Here is a 22,361-nt window from a genome sequence, read left to right as displayed (position 1 = left end):
GTTTCATAAATCTAATTACAACTTTTTTGCAATTTAAATTTTTCCAACTTTCCAAACATTAACACATAAAGCCCATAAGAATAATCATTAAAATAAATAGAAATAGGTAAAAACTGCAACCAAGAGAAATTGTATTGTGTAGTTAATTAATATTGAAAAATAGGGACAGTTCCTGGGACAAATCTCTAAAACCTGCCACTTTCCCTGGAAATGAGGGAATGTTAGCAACTACTGCAAGTAACAAATGGATAGCATGAGATACACCCCACTAATATAACATAATACACAACTAATATTACAACTTACAGAGGACTGCTAAGCTCTGTGATCACCCATAGACCAAGCAGCAGGAGGAGTAGGCGTGGTTATACTGTTCAACCAATCAGGCCCGCGTTTGAAAGAGAGGCTTGGGACGCAGGCTCTGTGCTGGGTTGTCATGGAGACAGGTAAACACAGGCTCTGCAAAGCTGGCACAGGGCCCTGGGGGTGGAGATTGAGAAGGACCCGGGGGAGAGGCAGCTCTCACTAAGGAGCCTGTATCAGTGAGGATGCATAGGGAGCCTGAGGGATCCAGGTGAGAGCTGGGGTAATGAATGGGGGCTGGGGTGCAGGTGTCTGGGGGGGATTGGGGAATTGGGAAATGGGGGAGGTCTTAAAATAAATAGGGGAAGTTATGGAAAATAAATTAGGGGGCACTAGTGTCACAGGTACAGTGGGCGAGGGGTGTTTAGGCAGTAGGAAAAAAGTTATTTTAAATTAAATTGACTTGATTAAAATGGGGATATTGGAGATTGGGATTAAAATGAACATAGTGCATAATTGTGGTGTCAAATTATAACTGTATTAGTGATGGGTGGGGATGAGGTTATAGGGAATAAGAATTATGATTTAGGAATTTGGAATAGACAAGGTATAGAAAATGATCACAATGTTCTGGAACAATTTAGAAAACTTATAAGTGGGGTCAGACAAACTTAATACTATTGTGTGTGTGTGTGTTAGGGCATTTTAGACTGTAAGCTCCGGTGGGGCAGAGACTGTTGTGAGTAGCAAATATTCTCTGTACAGCGCTGCGGAATTGGTGACTATGAATAAATAAATAAATGATGATGATGACAGACTAATAATAAGCAATTACTTTGCATTTATCAATTACTAGCAATACGATCACATAATTATTTGTGCGGTTTCTAAGTTTTAACTGTTTAAACAAAAAACTTGCCACCAAGAAACGACCAGAGTCACTTTTAATAGTTGTGAAAAGTAGGCATAGTTGGCCGTTGTCACTAATCTCCAAGCGTAAGGTGTATTGTTTCTGGCTAGATACACTGTTCTGTACATAACATGCATTGTTTCACCTGCCCGGTAGTAAAATGTCCCTGAAAATTTTATCCAAAAGCTGGCACCCATGTATTGTTTGTGGTCATATAATACATTGTAAAGGGATTGTGTGAGAAGAACAGATGATTATGTTGGCATTTGTAAGTCATACAAAGTCTTTAGATCGCTCACATTAATAGTAATCAAAGACAGTATTGTGGAACGTTTCATATTGTGAGACCTGTCTCAAACAATGTAGCTAAATTAGCTAAAATGGATAATTTAGAAAATTCACTGTAAATGCAAAAATGCTCCATGTTTCTCAATTGTAAAGATAGTTTCTATAAGCGTTCCCCGGCTTGTTTAATAAGTGTATTATGTCGTGCATGTGTTTGTAGCATACGCTACTTACCTTCTATAAATGTCACGGAATGTTGTACTGTAAAACTGCGGCCTCTTGGCGTGAAGTACTGTACTAGTGTTACAGTTTGCATGCAGTCTCCCAATCTAAAGCAAATTCATTAATTTGCTGTTACTTATGCAAATGTTCCTCACTGTGTTTTTGGATACGGATACAGGAAAGTGATGCCAGATATCACATAATGACCATCCTGAGTTGTGTGATAAGATTTTAATGGTCTGTTCTGTGTTTGTCTAAATAAAATCAATAAGGAAAGACCTTTAGGGCTAGATTTACTAAACTGCGGGTTTGAAAAAGTGAAGATGTTGCCTATAGCAACCAATCAGATTCTAGTTATCATTTATATAGTACATTCTGCAAAATGACATATTAGAATCTGATTGGTTGCTATAGGCAACATCTCCACTTTTTCAAACCCGCAGTTTAGTAAATCTAGCCCTTAATCTTTGTTAAAATATGTTGATGTTACTGTATAATATGGTGGGAACCTATTTAGGGGCCTACTTATGACGCTTCACACGTTAATTATCATTTCTTATCGCAAAGAGTTAATGTGCTTATTTCCTACATTTTTTCAGCTGGGACAGAATATCCGATTTGAGCGAATAGTCTATAGTAAAGGGATCGTAATTGTGATCACTATTCGTCTAGGTCCTGACCTGGCTTTTGCATTGCACATACTCGGCCATCAAGACTTACCTGCTCACAATACAATTAGTGATAGGGAGGGGAGGAACATGAAGATCCCTGTTCTGTGATGCTATCCCCTTAGGATAGAACGACTATCAGGGACAAGCTTCAAAAAGTGAAGCTTTTTTGGAGCTGGGTGAATAGCTCCAGACCGCAGTCACCATTGAGAAAAATGGGGACTGAGGTATTCTGCAGTAATTTGCCTAATGCAGGACATATGTCTGATGTCTCCTGCTTTAGGCTTATGTTCAATAGTCCCACAACTTAATTTTACCTAAACCATGCAGATCCAGACATTTCTGCATGGTTTTAAGTGTGACGGGCAGCACGGTGGCTTAGTGGTTAGCACTTCTGCCTCATAGCACTGGGGTCATGATTTCGATTCCTGACCATGACCTTAGCTGTGTGGAGTTTGTATGTCATCCACGTGTTTGCGTGGGTTTCCTCCCTGTGCTCCGCTTTCTTCCCACACTCCAAATACATACTGGTAGGTTAATTAGTTGCTGTCAAAATTGACCTTATTCTGTCTCTCTTCTCTCTTTCTTCTCTCTCTCTCTTTCTTCTCTCTCTCTCTTTCTTCTCTCTCTCTTTCTTCTCTCTCTCTCTTTCTTCTCTCTCTCTTTCTTCTCTCTCTCTTTCTTCTCTCTCTCTCTCTTTCTTCTCTCTCTCTCTCTTCTCTCTCTCTTCTCTCTCTCTTCTCTCTCTCTTCTCTCTCTCTCTTCGTTAGGGAATTTAGACTGTAAGCTTCAGTGGGGCAGAGACTGATGTGAGTTCTCTGTACAGCGCTGCGGAATTAGTGGCGCTATATAAATAGCTGATGATGATGTGTGATAAATATTGGAAGTTGTTAGAAATTAGAGTTTTAGATTTTAGCATGGAGAATGTAAGATTGAGAGGGTACATTGGGAAATGGTTATGTAAGATCTTTAATGTAGCAACATAATTATTTATTTGAGCACTACTCTCACTTAAATACTAGGGCAAGTACTGAAAAAACCTTTTTCTTTAAATGTCGAATCGCTCTGATAGTTTTTATATCTGTGTCCCTAAGGGATTGAAAAGTAGAAGTTTAGTCCTGCACCAACCAACCACCCCAAGTAGAGGTGTGCTGAATTTTCAAAACCGTTCCACCAAACATGTGCCCCTTTCTGCATTTGGCATCGAAATTTTGTACATTTGTCTGCCAAAATGTTCCCATCGTTCGCTCAACCACATGACTGAATGATTCGACTGCTGATTTCCCAACTATATTCATAGACTGTATATTTAGCGAAATGCATAATGACGAATCAAAGCAGAACTTGAGGGTCGTATTGCTGGAATATTGCACCTTGGTAAATACCGGTTCCACCACAAAATTCGATTCATGTGACAAGCAAGAGTTTCATGACTAGGAGACGCCTAAACTTGGCTCCAAATCCTAAATGAATCTCTATCTCTAATGAGAGGGTTTAATTGTTTATTAATTTACAAATGGAAACCATAACCCTTGGAGAGAGCTCTGCTGACCTGCAGATTGCTCAGTAGTGTGGGTGTTAGGAGATACTGAATTCGATGCATCACAGAAGACATTTTTTAGTTTGTGCCTCCCAGAGCTTTTGTGTGTCCAATCTGTAACTACAAGTATATCTTAGTAACTAGTATAATTGCTTAGTTACTGTTAAGTACAGGAGAGCATGCTAGCAGGAAACACACTAGATATTTGCAAGTTGAAAACGTTTTCTATTACCGGATGGAATTACCTGAGTAATTCCCTCAGTGTGACGCTGAGTGTATCAGCAATATCTTACACTTGGAAATTCTGATATCAGGATAAGTGATTACAATAAGGAGACTACAACATACCGGACAGCTACTAGCTAGGCGGACTGTTGCCATTGGACGCCAGCACAGCACTGGTAAGACCATCTTGCAACACACTATATACGGATCAGGTGGGTGAGTGACTTTCCGTCCTACATCTCTACCTCTTTGGATTTGACTTATCTCATGTCAGCCTGGTTTCAACTAGTCTAGAAATTATTTACGCTGATGCGCTATCTAATTTTATAGAAGCTTTTATGCTTCATTTTAACTCGGTTTACAAAAACAATTCTTTGGAACTCTTTACACCTATTAAATGAGTGACTCCCCGGCAGGGCTGGTGCTAGGGTCCATGGCGCCCTAGGCATTTTTACAAAATCGGCACCCCCCCCCCCGCAAAATTCGGCGCCCCCCTCACCCCGTCTTTTCTTACCTTGTCTCACCACCACCGCCGCCGCCTCTCTGCTCCGTCTCCTCCCCTCCACTCACTGACACTAGTGAGTGGAGGGGAGGAGACAGAGCAGAGAGGCGGCGGTGGTGAGCAATAGCCTCTTCCCCCCCCTCCCCCGTGCATCTGAATGCTGTGCGGCAGCCGTGACAGGTATGGTCAGCGGTCGCCGCACAGTTTTAAAGTCAATTACCATTCTGTGGCACCCCCCAGAGCCCGGCGCCCTAGGCAAGTGCCTAACCTTGCCTAATGGGAGCGCCGGGCCTGCTCCCCGGGTTGCAGTCAAATTTGATATGGAAACAGAGGTATTGTCCTCTAATCTACTATTTACATGATTTACATTTATATTGAGACATTGTTTTATATTTGCATGCACTCCAATTACACAGGACTGCATGTCACAATACTGTTGCAGCTGTCTAGCTAGTCAACCTATATGATCATGTTATGACTCATGTTTAGTCATTTTGTCAAACTATATTATACCAGTGCACTGGTTACTGTTTTTTATCTGCTGTATACATTTCTATTTTATCCACCTTTATTACCATTTTTATTATTTAGGTCATACTTTGCGCCAGTGTCTTTTGTTTATATTGTTGTACGTAGGGGTGGGACATCCCTTGTTACTCTGTGCAGCATTGTAGACCTTTTCTTAGAGTCGCGCCATTTGAGTTTTTGTTTAATCTACATTAAGGAGGATTCTTCTTTAAAGCTATGTGAAAGAATGAACACAGAAATAACATGAATTTTACAATGTGTTCTTTCTTATAAACGCAGTCAGGAATGTACATGGTAGTGAAATGTGTGTGAGTTATGTCCCCACATCAGATAAACAGAGGTGGATTTAAGGTAAGGCTGGGTACACACTGTAGTGTTTTCAGCCGATTATCGGACAAATCAAACATTTGTTTGTATGCTGCAGCAAAGAACGATTATTGTTTCTAAGCTCATAGTATCGTTTCATTTGATTTTTAAACTGGACCAAAAATCTCGTTCAACAATAGAACAATATTGTTCCAATTCTGCAGAGTGTATAAACTCGGGAGAAATTTTGTATAGTGTGTACACCAGCCAAAGGTAATAACATACTTGCCTACTCTAACGGAAATTCCCAGGAGGCTCCCGAATTTTGGGGAGTCCTCCCGGACGAGTAGGCAAACCTCCCACATTCACGGCATTGAATGGTGGGGGCGGGGTTTAATTGTGTCATTAAATTTGATGCCATGAATTCCGTCATGTTATAGTGGGGGTGGGGCTATGGTGATGCAACAACGTCACCACGCCCCCTCCTACCCCCTGTCACATGACTTCTTCCCGGAATCTCCCAGGTGAGAAGTTTTTAAAGTTGGCATTTGTGGGTAATAAGAGATTGCAACATAAGAAATAGTCCTCTAAAGTTCAAGGTACTGGCCAGTGCATTTGTTTTGAATAAATGTTGGGTATGTTGGGCATTAACATTCTACTGATCTGCGTTTTCACGGTCTTTCTATAAAGTTGGCCAAACACAGCCAGATAAGTTCTGACTCCATTGCAGCCTGTTTGCCTGGTTGTATGAGGAACACACAGACATATCGTGACACCTTTTTCCACCATGAGTGATAACCATCCTTTCAATTTAAAGATGATTGGTTTCGGGGACTGCGGTGTTTAGCAGGTCACTGTGATATTACCAGTATACCACTTGCCCAATATTGTCTGTGCCTGCACCTTAAAGTCCCACCGTATGTAGCATTTAGCTGCAGGGTCCTTTTCCGGCCGTGTACCCTGTTCTCTTGTCTGATGACCGGGATTAATGATTCCTACTATATCTCATATTGTTTTTAGGAACTTTCCCATCAGCAAGCATTGCTAGAAAAAATATAAATGAAAAAAATAAAATAATTTATGGACCTTAATTGGTAAGGTTACAAATGTTTACTGACTTGAAAGGAAACCCCAGGCAAATATAAAATATTGCCAACAAGCATCGCTTCTCTTTAGTAGTCCAGCAGGGTTGATGCCAGGAAGCCCCCTCGGTTCAAGAGTTTCACACTGTCCTATGGCCTGGTAACATTTTCTGCAGGACCCTATTTATCAAGATGCGCTGATCAGGATATGGTGGCTCTCACATGTAGGCATTGCCCATTATAAGATAAGTTCCTCTTACCTGGATGCTCGTTATACTGCCATCATCCCGTCTACGGACTCTAAGACTTTGATTATACTTGCACAGATTTCATCCTTGCACTGTTTCTTTTCTGCCCTTGCCTGTGATCTGGTTCTTCACCACAACTTGTTTGACTGCTCCTTTTACTCTGTTGTCTGATCTCTATACCTGAGTAATAAGCACTGATAACTCCATTCAGATATCCTGGTGGCAACAGACTACGGGTGAGCACATCTAGAGCTATGGAAAAAGGGGCTGTTGGTGACAATCACGACTAGTCTGGTATGTTGGTGTCCATAAAAGGCTGGGATGGTTTCAATTCCACTCTCATCACATCCTCCCATTCCCGGTTACAGGGCTTTTTTCGGGCTGCACCCACTTTGTGGAATTACCTCCCTCGCACAGCAAGACTTTCCTCTAGTCTTAACCTTCAAGCGTTCTCTGAAACCCCACCTCTTCAGACAAGCTTATAGTATTCCTCAACCACCATCTTAATCTCCCTAGCTTACCCTATTACCACCCTCTACACAGCTAACACAAGACAGCAACACTCTGACCAACATTGCTGTATGAATGATCACACAGCCCACTCAATACTTTTACCTTTGCATTCTAGCTGGACCAGTGTGCAGTATAATGTAGCACATGCCCTTGTGTTTCAAACTCCCATTGTCCTATAGATTGTAAGCTTGCGAGCAGGGTTCTCTTACCTCTCTGTCTGTATGTATTACCCAGTATTGTTTTATTAATGTTTGTTCCCAATTGTAAATCGCTACAGAATTTGCTGGCGCTATATAAATAAATGTTGTTGATGATGATGGTTTGATTCCAGACTAGTGCAGTAGTCTTAAAAACTTCTGTGTATTTAGTAAATATTTTACAATAGAAGAAAACAAAACACTCTTTTTCCGAGGACTCTGCTGCCGTTATATCTACTGTTTTTGTGTTTATCAGGAGATAGACGAGATATAACCACCTAGCGGCGCGTCATGTCCGATGACACAGAGAATCAGGATGTTCCCTCAGAACACACGAGTAGCAGCGAGTCAGAATCGGTATGTATGTATTGTCGTTTTGAACATTTTTTTACTAAAATCACATTGACAGGAGATGTTAAAAATCGTATTTCACATATATAGCACTTTGTGCCACATGGATGTCCCTTGTTGTTAAGGAATTCATAGGCTCCATTCTTGTGAATATTGGTTCAGCCCAGAAAATAAATGGCTGCTTGTTTTGTGTTGCCTCATGTACCTCAGACGTCACAGGTTCCTAGCGGATAGATATTCTGCGTTCTATGAATATTGCCTCCACCATGTGTAGGTGACAAGTCCACCAAGGCCTTGGGTTCTGCCTCATGGTTTACAAAGAACTGACTAGAAGTCTCGAGTGCTCCCATTGGCCCCAATTTAGACTATTTAAAACATACTTAGGAGCAACACGGTGGTTAGCACTTCTGCCTCACAGCACTGGGGTCATGAGTTCAATTCCCGACCATGGCCTTATCTGTGAGGTGTTTGTATGTTCTCCCTGTGTTTGCGTGGGTTTCCTCCAGGTGCTCCAGTTTCCTCCCACACTCCAAAAAAACATACTAGTAGGTTAATTGGCTGCTAACAAATTGACCCTAGTCTGTCTGTCTGTCTGTGTGTGTGTGTGTGTGTGTGTGTGTGTGTTAGGGAATTTAGACTGTAAGACCCAATGGGGCAGGGACTGATGTGAGTGAGTTCTCTGTACAGCGCTGCAGAATTAGTGGCGCTATATAAATAAATGGTAATAATAATACTACTTCCTTACTCTTGCGGAATGTCCGGGGTGCACCCGTATATTGGGAATGTAGAGCACCCTTCTGGGTCCCGTTACCTTGTGAAGTGGGCGGGCATGGTCTGGATGACACAATTTGTTTCATCAGACCGCACCTTAGCTGCGCTTGAATTGGGGAGTACTTAATGATGTAAATTGCCCCCACCAACTGCGCAATGACCCAAACCGTTGAGGGTGTTGGCCCACTGTGACACAATCTCAAGATCCAAAAGTAGTCAACTATGATCTAAAATCTTCAGCCCATATTATTGATTTTACCATAATTTAAACTCCTGATTAGCCTAAAGTAACAGGACAAGTTGGAATAAGTTCTAATAATTGTTTACCTCATATAGGAACCAGAAATAATTATGGGGTAGATAGAATGCGCTGAGCAAATTTCAGATCACATACGTGATCCGCTTTTTTCCCCCCCCAGAATAATAGGCGTCCTTGGTTTGAGGTATCACATAGCTCTTCTGTGCTGACCCATATTTCATCTCCCTTCTGAAATACTACACACTGCACAGTGGTGTTTGTTACACAACCCAATAATAGTAGCTACAGGGCAAATAAAACAACTGAACTGTAGGTAACCTCTTCCTAAAACCAGCTGTCATCTAGTGGAGTGTGAAAGTGAGAGGCAACTACTGTCCGCTGGCTTGTTTCTGATTGTTTCACAATATACACTACATTATATATTAAAGAGGTGATCTGGGGGACCAGTTAGCCTGCAAAAAGGCAGGGTACACACTGTTAAAGAAATAGTCTTACATATATTATAACATAAAAAATGGTATCTTGTTCAAAAGCAACCAAAGTCTGTATCTCTCTCCCTCTCTCTCATGAGAAACATGAGATTTTGTTTTGCAGTACGAGATATTTAAATGAGATACACTAAGTGGGCACAATAACAGGGGCATTCCTTGGCAAGTTGGCTGCCACAAACCTCTTTATTAGTAGAGCAACCTCCAAAGAATAATAGTTTACGAAAGCAACAAGTGTAGAGAAAGCAGACTGCATAGGCAAACCGAGGGGCGGTTTCCTAGTGCCTGGAAACCCCCCTCACAGCCTGGGGTACTGGATGGTTGAGGTGGATGGACCCTGCCCCTGAACCAGCCACTTTGCAGCTTGTGTGCAGATCGTTTCTGTCTGCACTGTTCACAGCCATCTCTCCCCAACAAGTATTGAAAGCAGCAAGAACAGGTAGGAGAGAGCAGGACAGTCTGTCAACTCTACTGACACACTCAGTCAGGGCTTTGTCCTGATTGTAGGGACAGTGGGGAGGTATGTCCCGCTTCACACGGATCTGCTCTAAAAGGGAGAGCTGTGTGACCCTAACAGTAGTGCATGCAGCATTGCCCGTGTATATGATGGGGATAGGAAGAGTTGGAAGCAGCCAAGAACTGTCTAAAATTATAGCCACACCCCCATGCATGCTGGCCACACCCACTGGTGGCGTGACATGTAAACCCCTCTCTACAATTCCTGCGTTTGCCCCTGGACTGGGACGGTTTCTTCAAGGAATTAATTCCAGGCAACTATGGGAAACTTGTCCCACTCTACTTTCTTCACACGTTTCTTGGCTAAAACTATTCTTCTTTGGACAGCTTAATTACTTCCGTAATATTCACGTGCAAGGCTGAAATGAAGCTCAGTATTTGTGAGTGTTTGATTACTAGCGGCGATAATAACTATGTGCAATTGGGAAGCTTAAATATATGTTCCATCCTAAACTACATATCTTGGTGTTTATTCAAACAAACAAAGGCCTTGTGTGGCAGAGAGAATGCTCAGCAATGGAAATCTATCCGACAGCGACATATATACTCTCCCAGCTTTGTCACGGAAACCTCCGAACCAGCCAAAATCATCTGCCTTCTCTTCATGAATTCATAATGTGGTCAATAGGGCGGTGATGATACCGGAGATAGCAGCTACATCCTGGTTTTATTCCTGATGGTTTTAAGGTCGAAATGTTAATACACATCGAGCAGTACCCAGGAAATATCTGAGAAAACAGCATTATAAATATCCTGACGCAACGGGAATGAGATGTGTTATCCACATCGCCTATCTGGTGGGAGCAGAGTGTGAGATACAATCATGCACATTGACTACAGATGTGTGAGTCACTGAGAGAAGCCACGTAGGATACTCAGTAGGCTCGAAGCCTCTGCTAAACAGCAGTGTAAGGTATCAGCAGATGACATTATAGAATTAGGTGAATGTAGTTAGAAGGTATTTGAGGCACGTAAAGGATTAATCCGTCTATAAATATTATCTGCCATAAAGCTAATATTTGTCCAGGAAAAGTGTCAATGTTCTTCGTTTTATAACTGCGACCCCAGAAATATATTTTGTAGCACTTCTATAAATCCGAGGCTCTGTGTCTGTGCAAAACGCAGTTTAGGCAGGGGAAGGGCAGTGGTTGTAGTAGTGAATTGCAAGTTGCATAGAGGTCTATTTAACATTGGTGGATAGTGGTCGGCAGTAAGTATGGCCGGCGGTAGGAGGGCGTGACCCTCTGTGGCTATTGCACTAAGTTTGTAAATGTCTATAGCGATGGGACAAGGCGATGGATGCATAGCTGTTTCTCCGGCGGCAATGTGCGTCGGTTGACTCCATTAAGAAGGTACACTAAAGCCATGTTGAGATAGCGTTAGATTTTTTTTAAAGCTGGTGGCAAAAAGCAAAGTTTGTTAAATTGGGTCAAATTGGAGGTCTATGGGGACTAAAGTAACCAGCGTAAAATAAGTTAAGGCAAGAGAGAAATCTCTGATTTCTCCTGCTTTAACCCCTTGATGAATTAAAAAAAAAATAGCTGCAATGGCCATAAACTGGAGAAAACAGCTGTTTTCTCTGAATTGTTGGCTCAGCACAGTTTAGTAAATAGACCCCATAATCTGTTACAAACATTCTCCCAATAGCAGCCCTAAAGACTATCAGTTTCTCCTTGTGATACCATCACCAAGCTGTCTGTAGCCCGGCTGCTTCAGCTAGTGTTTGAAAACGAAGGAGTGTGCACATTTCTGTTGCTTTTCATCAACTTGTCTGGGCTAATTTACTAACAATGCAATTAGAAGCAACAATTGCACTTCACCATAGTAAACTATGACACAGCTGGAACGAATCGTGACCACCAGGCTAATACTGCCAGCCAGCCCCTGCACTGAAAGCAGCCATTTTGTGGACTGAATCAGTATTGATGAGAATACAGCTTATCAATTCACCAGAACCAAGCGACATCACTAAGTCATATCCCCTCTATCATTCAATTGAGGGAAGCAATAATGCCTGATTTCTCCCCATCCAATTGTTTTAAGTCTCCCACAATAGAACATTGAGATGTTGCCCATAGCAACCAATCAGATTCTATCTATCAATTTCTAGACTGTACTAGATAAATGAGAGCTAGAATCTGATTGGTTGCTATGGGCATCATTTCCACTTTGCCTTTTATAGAAGTTTTGGTACATTTAGCCTGAATTCTCTCTCTCTGTTTCACATGAAAATGTCACTTTTTACACTAAGTTGTTATTTAGTACAATGCAGTAGATTACACGTTATGTTTATCTGCTTGTTGTATAGGACGAAGACCCTTATGAGTCTGAAGCTGCTTTTCCCTATGAATTATACTCAGGTAAGTTTGATTTGTGATATTTAGTTTATTCAGCGCTATATTGATGTTAGCATAGTTCTCATGTGGCTCCCGTGTCAGTAAGTAGTCACATGTGTTTTATCCTGTGGTGAATATTTAAGAAAAGGGGTGCACAGGTAAAAAGGTGGCGTTGTCTGTAGCAACCAATGCTATCATTTTCTAAACTGCACTAAGAAGTGACATCATCTGTTGCTAGGGGCGACACCACATTGATTTAAACTCACGTTGATTTATGTGTCGTTATGTAAAATGGTTTGTCCCATCAGGTCTATAGATCAAGGTCTGATGCACATTTCTGAACGATGTGTTCCAGCGTTAATCATTATGGTTTACAGTCAGTTTCCCTTGAAATTGACATTTATTGTATTAAAGTATTTTAGAATCAAGGCTAGTGATTTACAGCTTTCCAAATGTGATACATTATCAACTGGGATCTGTCAACCTGATATCAATTAGAACCAGTATTTATAGAAGTTTTTTCATGTGTTTCATTTACCTGGGGAGTATTAAATTCCCTGTTTTTGTATATATGATCATGCCTCTATAAGATAAGATGCGACTGACTCTGCATACAGACGGAAGTGTTAGTCTTTTTTGCGCGCAGGAAATTCACATTTTATGCTACGCAAATGGACTTGCTTCTATTTTTACACGAGTCACAAACGGAGCAGTATTTCCGGAAAAAAGTGGAAACGTTATAATGATTGAAGGAGGCGATTCAGCAATTTGGAACTGGGCCTGATTAATTAAGGAACATGAATGCCTATATGTGCCGTATTTTGCTTAAAATCGGTCTGTGCATACCCGGAACCAGGCCATACGCCAGAGAAGGCAGCAGCATCCAATTCATCTTCCAGCGTAAAGGACTCTTACTGCAGCCTATGATTTCAGGGGTGGAATTAGGAGGGAACCGCATATGCACATAGTCAATGTACAGTAAGGGCGTGCCTAGCTCGAGCGCAAGCAGCAGCATCTGATTCAAGCTTTGGGCATCTCAAAGGTATGTTTCTCTGTTGTACCATTTGCTCCAGATACAGGTCAGGTGCAAGTGCTGATTTAGTGATGATGGCTGTGTATACATGCTAGAACATGTGTTTGTCTTCAGGAGCAACTTTAAAAAATAATATTTTATGTACAGTAGACATTAGGGACATAATAAATGTGTTTATGATAAACAAAAAAAAAAAATATATATATATATATATATATATATATATATATATATATATATATATATATATATATATATATATATATGTGTATATATATATATATATATATATATATATATATATATATATATATATATATATATATATATATATTTTTTTTTAAAGAATGTATTGTATATTATTAGCAAGTGATATTAATTGAATTTTTTTCTGTGCGTTCTCCTGTGACTTGATATTCCACCTAGGCTTTGCAATTTAGGGGTAAATGAATCAAGCTGACAGTTTTCCGGCGGGTTTGAAAAACCAATCAGATTCTAGCTATCATTTATTTAGTGCATTCTACAAAATGACAGCTAGAATCTGATTGGTTCCTATAAGCAACATCTCCACTTTTCAAACCCGCCGGAAAACTCTCTGCTTGATACATTTATCCCTTAGTGTCTGTTACAGCAGAACGCACCTAGACCCGTATTGAATATGGACGTGGATATGCCTGATCTATGTGTTTGTTTTTTTTTTTTTTTGGTTTTTTTTTTTAAACATGTTTCTTTTCCATACTTTAATGAATCGAGGCCGCTTTTTTATTTGCTCTCCTTACATTTCTTTTATTTATTTTTGCTTTTAAAAAGTTTAGTACGTTTTATTACGTTCAAAAGACAGTTTTGGAAACTGGTGCCCAGATAATCGTGCAGAAACTGCAGTGACCCATAGGACCAAATGAGATTCTTACCGTCATTTTTCTAGCACAATTAAGAAAATCAAAGCACATGTCTGGTTGCTACGGGTTACAGCACCTTTTGTTCTGTGCACTAGTTTTCATAAATGCCCTTATCATGTATGTAACTCCTTTTGGCAAAGCTCTCAAACTATGGTAAGAACTTAAAAAAAAAAAAAAGTACTAGTGCTTAACTTGTACCACTAAATTATACATTTGAAGTACATATTATAGTTTCTTTTATCCCAGAAGAAAATACTTTGGGTTTTGTGTTGCTCTTTGACGAAACGTTTTTCTGCTGCGCAGCCACAAGAGTCCTGCAGCGTAGTTCACAGTGGTGGTGACTTTATAAGCCACTTGGATGTTACACTAATCACATGGCTGCAGGGATAGCACTCCGTCCTTCTGACTGCTTTACATCGTGCTAGGCTTTGTAGCAAAAATATAATGACTGTAAAACCACTGGCTCCCCACAACGTAATTGTCATCTGTAACTTCAACAAAGCAACCACATAGGGGCTTCAATCCCCTGACGTTAAAGCTTCTATCGGCTTTCAAATGTATCAGTGAATGATCAATCCTTTGACCTGAAGGAACGGTCTGTGTAAAGGGAATTCTCAGACAGGTTTCTAGCCTACGGTTGCCATTCGAGAACAGAAGACAACACAAAGCAAAATAGAATTATTTTTTTTTATAAAAAGATTAAAAAATCTATTCTTTCATCTTTCCACACACAGCTTGAAAGTGTTTTATTGCCTACCACGCAGTATTCCTAGTGGACAAAGTGAGCATGCCCCAAATCTGCCAATTACTCCTCCAGATCCACAGTGATCATTGACCATTCACATAGACCATGCCCCAGTTGCTTGTGGGAAAGCAGAATTGTTCCTTTCTTTAGCAGTGGCGACAGTGGTTCGTAATTCCCAGCCGCATTGCAGTATTTAACACGATTGGTCAGGAGAGTCGGCAGCAGTGCAGTGTACCTGGGTATAGGTAGAGTGCCAAGATTAGATGTGGGCATCACATGAATAATTCATATCCTACTCTCTGAGCAGGGCCATCTCTCCTCCTGTTTCCACCACTTCTAACTCTGCTCTCCAGCTACTTAGCCCTCCTCCTCGAGGGTCCTCCACCCCACGTCCACTCTCGCTCCCTCCTCCCCCCGGGGGTCTCCCTGTCTTCCGCGCCCTCCTTCTTGGGCCCCGTCATTCGCGGATCCTCCCTCCCTCTTCCCCGCCCTCTCTAGCTGTGCATTGAGCTTATTGAGTTACTGTGCTTACTGTTTACTGTACTGTGCTGTCTCCCATTGTATTGTAATTTGTTTGTCCCTGTACGGCGCTACGGACACCTTGTGGCGCCTTATAAATAAAAATTTATAATAATAGTACCCTGGGACACTCTCTTTGGCAAGGAACCTCCATCCACAGTGCTTACTTTATTAGTATCAGGAGCTGGCTGGCAGACTTTAGCGGGGGGGCAAGCACATAGCACTTGCCCATAAGTAGCGGCCCATCCGTAAAGGGTGGTCCTCAGTACAATATATATTTATCAATATAAAAATATGCTATTTTAGTGTTTCTTAACCCAGCAATTATTATAAATGATAAATCTTAAATAATGAAAACAAAAAATGCAACAAAAAAACAAACCTCAGCTTATATTGCATTTTGTTTTATATGTTACTTCTCCCTACAGCACAGGTTTTTTTTTTATATACCTCGCTGATTATAATGGGGTATAAATCATATTATAGCAATTTATTATATAATGTTCTGTTACAGTACTGAACACAGGGGCTCATTTATCGTACAAAAAGCTCATTTGCTTTAAAATCCTGATGTTTTTGCCAGTAAAAGGGCTTGTTTTTGCATTGGGCTATATACTAATAGGGTTATTATTTGTTTTAGGGTTAACGTAAAACAAATAATATTAGGGGTGCTACTGGTAGGAGGAGCAGAGCACTAGGTGTCAATCTGACACCCTGGCCCAGAGCTGGATTAAAGCTCTGGGGGCCCTGGGGTACTTTAGACAGGGGGGACCCCTATGATGTAACATGGTTATGATTTTAGAGAAATACACAGGCAATACTGTGTGCACTACTGATAGGTGCACGCAACTCTGCCTTCACGAGCAGAACAGGGTGAAGCGGGACTTACCTCCCAACTGTCCTTCAAGTCAGACCAAATCCCGATAAGCGTGACAGTCACCCAAATTTGGGACTGCTCCAACAGATTCAGGACAGTTGGCAGACCGAAAAAAATGGGTACATTACATTTAGAAAACTGCAACCAGCCTCGGTGTTAAATCAATATAACACCAACATTTCATAAAGTCTCCCTCCAGTCAAAAATTTAAATAATAGTATGGCACCTATCACTTGGTGCGTGTCCCATGTGACACCAGTAGAGGACACAAAGAGTGAGGGGTATGGAGGGGGGTCGGTGGACCCGCGGCCAATGGCAGAAGTTGGCTAGTCCCAGAGGAGGGGCCAGCCACCAAGTAATAGGGACCGGCCCAAAATATTATTTTGTGGTCTGTCCAAGGGGGCATGTGCCCCCCGCCTCAGCCTGCCCCTGATTATTATCATATATTTGTAAGGCTCCACAGTGCTCTGCAGCGCCCTGCAGTAGGGAAAACAGTACATACATGATACAGGGACGTATAAGGCAGACAAAATAAATGCAGATATGAAAATAAAGGGTAGGGTGGGCCCTGCTTGGAGAGCTTTCATTCTAAGTGGAGGAGGACACAGCTGAATGAAGAGGAGCGAGTGTGACTCAGAGTGGAGATTGGGGCAGCTGTGAGGGTGTATTAGTGTGAATAGTATCATCGGAGATAAGGTAAGACCGAATAAAGAGATGGGTTTCCAGACAGCGTCTAAACATTTGAAGGCTGTGGGAAAGTCTGATTGAGCATGGTAGGGAATTCCATAAGTGGGGAGCAGCACAGGAGAAGTCTTGTAGCCCGGAGTGAGAGGTGGTTACCAGAGAGGAGACAAGGTGCAGGTCAAAGGTAGATTTAAGAGGCGCGGGAGGGAGAGTATTTTGATATGAGCTTTGAAATGTATACAGGGGTGGTGGTGTTGAGGGCTTTGTAGGTAAAAGTGAGTAATTTGAATTGGATTCTGGAGGACACAGGGAGCCAGTGTAGGGATTTGCAAAGTGGTGCAGCAGATGTGGAGCGGGGAGATGCATACTTGCGGTCCCCCTTTTCTAGAGCTGTGGGTTGCTATGCACTAGCTTGCAAAGCAACCACACCATTTTGCCTAGCACCTGACAGAACTCCCACCTGATGCAAAGTCTAATACAGGAACATTGTATTTGATTTTTGATTCAACAGAATTTTTTCAATAATAAAACAAATGAAAATGCTGTGGACAAACACGATGGGACCCTTAACTTAATATGTTGTCGCACAACCTTTAGCGGCAGTCGCTGCAATCAAGCAATTTCTGTAGCTCTCAGTGAGACTTCTGCACCTGTCAACAGGTAGTGTGGGCCACTCTTCCTGAGGAAACTGCCCCGGCTGTCTCAGGTTTGGTGGGTGCCTTCTCCAGACTGGGCTTCTCAGCTCTTTCCATACGTGTTTGATAGGATTCAAATCAGGGCTCATAGAAGGCCGCTGCAGAAAAGTCCAGTGTTTTGTTGTTATCCATCCTTGAGTGCTTTTACCTGTGTGTGTTGGGTCATTATCCTGTTGGAGTGCCCATGACCTGCGACTGAGACAGACCCTTCTGACACTAGGCAGTGTGTTCTGTTTCTGAATGCCTTGATAGTCTTGAGGTTTCATTGTGCCCTGCACAGATTCAAGGCACCTCGTGCCAGTCGCAGCAAAGCCGCCCCAAAACATTGAGCCTCCTCCATGTGTCACAGTAGGTATGGTGTCCTTTTCTTTGTGGACATAGAGCTGATGTGACTTGCCAAGGGCTCCAGTTTTGACTTATCTGTCCAAAGGACATTCTCCTAGAAGCATTGTAGTTTGTCAATGTGCATTTTAGCAAATTGCATTGTGGATATTTTTATGTTGATCTTTCAAAAGTGGAGTGTTCCAGGGTCTTCTTCCATGGAGTCCACTGTTGCTTAAAAAGCGTTGGATGGTGCGAGCAGACACTGACCTACCTTGACCTTGGAGTTCAGCTTGTATCTCTTTGGAAGTTTCCCTTGGTTCTTTTCTGCCGTTCTCACTATCCTTTTTAAGCTGGGATTGAGTTTCCTCTTTCGGCCTCGTCCAGGGAGGTTGCCTACAGTCCCAAGGACTTTAAACTTCTTCATAATATTTCCACCTGTAGTCACAGGAACATCAAGTTTCTTGGAGGTGGTCTTATAGCCTTTACCTTTAACATACTTGTCTCTGATCTTCTGTCTGTTCTCCTCAGTCAACATTGCTTACTTTGGACCGTGTTCTGTGTGGTGCACACGAGCATACCGAACAGGGACTACTTTTATCCAATTAAATAGGCTGAATGACTGATTAGAACATTGAAGACATGTGCGATGCTAATTCAAGAAAGCAATTAGTTTCAAAGGAATATCACTACAATTCAATTACTGATAAGGGGTACCAGCAGATCCGTCCAGCCCATTTTAAAATATCTTTGAAAAATAAGCAATAATTTATCTTAGTGGCGGACCTAGACTTTTTATTTAATGGGAGGGGCAGTTTTGCATAGCCACGCACTTCCTTCATTAGTTGGCCCCTCCCCTCTCCATCCTGATGATCAGACCTCTTGGCCACAATTTAATCGTATAAAGGTTGCAGCTAGGGGGGGAAATTGCCCCAATCGCCCCTTGCCCCCCCCCCCCCCCCCCCTGAAGCCGCCAGTGATTTATCTATTTTCACTGTTTAATTGTATTCTCTAACATTCCATGCAGTTATACATGAGACAGTAGCTTTTCATTTCATCACTTTTCAAGAAGATTGAAGATTGTTTCGATGAATTGTAAGGGTGCCAACAAATTTGTCCACATCTGTATATGTTTCAGGGTTTTCTTTAGCTGCTTGTTGGTGTATTCCACTGAAAATGTAATAAAAAAGTGTTCATAAATATTTCTATTCCCATACCTCTTATAGGTTATATTTATATTGTAAAAAAGCTCCTTTATTTTTTTTTTTTATTTTTTTTTTCTCAATTTAAGCATTAATTTGAAGCCCACAGTGTGTGCGTATGTGTAATAGGAGCCAGGAGACAGCACTGGAGATTGATGGATGTGCTGCCCTTATTTATTGTTTATAGTACAGTGATTAATGGTCTTCTCTGGTCTGTAATGTAGTACTCATTTGCCTCTCCGGTAAAGGATAGGGTGATTTATTTGTCTCAGTGTAGGTGTTGCATTTCAATAGCTTGACAGTGATAACATTATATCCACATGGACTATTAATTAGGTACAAATATAACAGAGCCGCTGTACTCCAGCAGAATTGACGACCTGCATGCAAGATTTAGGGGAGGGTGAGCAGGGTTTTAAAATACTCATATGGGTGCACGGCTGATTAAATGTGCATTTAAATTATTCATGACCGCTCGGAAGTGGGCAAAACACCTGTTCTCTACTGTATACAAGGTGCACATCTAGAAACTATTTAACATTATGCGGAGATAATTAAAACGGATTATCACAAAGGGAACAGAAAATGACTATGATTTTCTCATAATTATCTTTTTTTTTTTTTTTTTTTTATAATTTTTGCGGGTTGCATTTGGTGGGCGTTAAACGTAAAGGTTCCGAAAGACCACACAAATACAGAAAATCACTTAAAATGGTAATTATCCGCTGTATAGAAAAAGCCACTACGGCTTTCGGATGTGCATATACATATCAATTTTGTTTATATATATATTTCAGTCAGAGGTGCTGTCGGCTATAGAAATTAGGCCGTGTCACGCACCCATCAAGGCAACTGTAAAATTTCTGCTTCGCCTTGAAGAGTGACAGAAAAATAAGTTTAATTTTCTTTTATTGATCTGTACCGTTCGTGTGAGAGCCTGGCTGTCCTTAGCTAGTACATACATACATTAAATATAGACCTGCGAAACCGCAGTGTGTAATGTTCCAACTGTGTTCTCATGGCAATATGTAATTTTCTGGCTGTGTATTTATCACAACAATTATCTGCTTAGCTGCAAGAAAAAACATATTGCAACTGTTGAGATAATTATTTTTAATCAAGTGTAATTTAGACTATAAATATACTTAACATTTAAACTTGATTGATAAAATGAAATATATTCTATCTGCAGATCAGATTTTTACCATGCCTTGAGGCTGTAAAGTAAGGGGTTTTAGATTGTACGGGGCTCTCCGTTGTTTAATCTTGGCTATTGTTATGTTATTGGGGTCCTACACAGTAGGGCAGGTTTACAGTAGGGATGTGCACCGGCCACTTTTGGTGTCTCGTGTTTTGTGTTTTGGATTCGGATTTGCTTGAGGTTTTGGGTTCGGATTTGTTTCGCAAAACACCTGACGAAAGGTTTTGGTTCGGATTTATTTTGAAAAAAACATAAAAAGTGTCAAAATCAAGTTTTTTTGGTTTATTTTCACTCCTACGCTATTATTAACCTCAATAACATTCAATAACAATCATTTCCACTAATTCCCAGTCTATTCTGCAGAATCAGTGAACTTTGTAATATTGCAGTACCAATGGACTTATACTGCAGGATTGTTTTTGGATATTTTTTTTTTTTATTTCTTTTTTTTATAATTATTTTTTTTAAAAAAATTTTATAACTTTTTTAAAAAAAATTCGTGCTGTGCTGTGTTCTGCTCAGTCCAGTGGTGCTGTGTCCTGTGGTCTGTCCTTCTAAGGGCATTGTTATTTCCCCAGCACAGCACAGCACGAGATATAGCAGGACAGAGGACCACCTAACACAACCTCCCTCTACCCTGATCAATGCCCGAGTGAAGATGGCGGCGGCTAGCGGGGAATTTATAGGATCCGAGTATCGCGAGATCTGACAGCGGGATTATGACTCAGAGCCTCGGTTTCAGTTTTGCAATTGGCGGGAATACCCGGATCTGTCTCGGATTCGGCTCGGATCGGCAACTTTCGGGTGGGCTCGGATTTCAGATATCCGAGCCCACTCATCTCTAGTTTACAGCATAGAATGAGCAATGGATGCTGTATTAAAGCACGGGTAAGATTATTATTATTATTATTATTGCCATTTATTTATATAGCATCACTAATTCCGCAGCGCTGTACAGAGAACTCGCTCACATCCTTGTTGGAGCACAGGTGTAGTCATTACTGAGAAATATATATTTATCCAAAAAGGATATAAATCCACTATGTTGTTGTAAAATCAGATGCTGATCACAAGGATTGAGTGGAGTATTCCAAACTATGGATGTTAACAATGGGATCCACTTTGTGATTCCACTTTAAACGGGAACTATAGTTAGTAAAGCTGAACTCCGCTGCTCTGTGACTTTGATAGAGGTATGTACATAGAGCTTGTGGTTGTGCTCTCCGTCGGCTACAGACACTTCCGTTAATTCTTGATAATTTGCACACAGTCTCCAAAGCACAACAGTATATTTACTCACAGTAGATTTCTGTTCTCAAGTGGAGAAAAGATAAAATACACAATCCACTCCTTCAGATATTTGTATTTCTCCTCCTGAAATCCACAATCTAAATTGTTATGTTTTTGGGGTTACTTGGTATGACTGTTCTACACAGTAGGGCTGGTTTACAGCATATGATGGGCAACGGATGCTGTAATAAAGCACAGGTAAGATCTCCTAGTTTGATATGGCCAGTGGACACCGTGGTCTTAGATTTTCCCAAACCCAGTCCTCAGGGAGTCCTAACAGTGCAGGTTTTCCATATCTCCTTGTTGGAGCACAGGTGTAGTCATTACTAACTGACACAATGTAACAGATCCACAGGTGATGTAATTATTTCCCTTGTCACCTGGAAAACCTGCACTGTTAGGGGTCCTGAGGACTGTATTTCAGTCTATTGCCTGCCGACCACCCTATGGAATAGGAAGTATTAACCCACCAGGAGGTAAGTATTCTAAAGATCAAGGGGTATATTTACTAAACTGCGGGCTTGAAAAATTAGAGTTGTTGCCTATAGCAACCAATCATATTCTGGCTGTCATTTTGCAGAATGTACTAAATAGATGACAACTAGAATCTGATTGGTTGCTATAGGCAACATCTCCACTTTTTCA

The 22,361-nt window shown here is 41.2% G+C and overlaps 1 protein-coding gene across 3 annotated transcripts in view; it reads left to right on the top strand.

Annotated features, from left to right (window-relative positions):
- Positions 1–448: 448 nt before the first annotated feature.
- AGBL3 (AGBL carboxypeptidase 3) overlaps positions 449–22,361 on the top strand; it is an 82,303-nt gene continuing 60,390 nt past the window's right edge. For 2 of the 3 annotated variants that reach the window (XM_075210431.1, XM_075210430.1), the window contains exons 1-3: positions 449–574; positions 7,786–7,886; positions 12,223–12,274. In XM_075210431.1, the coding sequence (XP_075066532.1) occupies positions 7,821–7,886; positions 12,223–12,274 (118 nt within the window). In that variant the 5' untranslated portion in view covers positions 449–574; positions 7,786–7,820. The remainder of the gene's footprint in view (positions 575–7,785; positions 7,887–12,222; positions 12,275–22,361) is intronic. The other variant, XM_075210432.1, reaches the window with a different exon arrangement.

Source organism: Mixophyes fleayi, chromosome 4 (genome assembly GCF_038048845.1).
Source record: "Mixophyes fleayi isolate aMixFle1 chromosome 4, aMixFle1.hap1, whole genome shotgun sequence".
Lineage (NCBI taxonomy): Eukaryota > Metazoa > Chordata > Amphibia > Anura > Limnodynastidae > Mixophyes > Mixophyes fleayi.
Note: the sequence above shows the minus strand (reverse complement) of the source record. Positions and strands in the feature narration are given on the sequence as shown.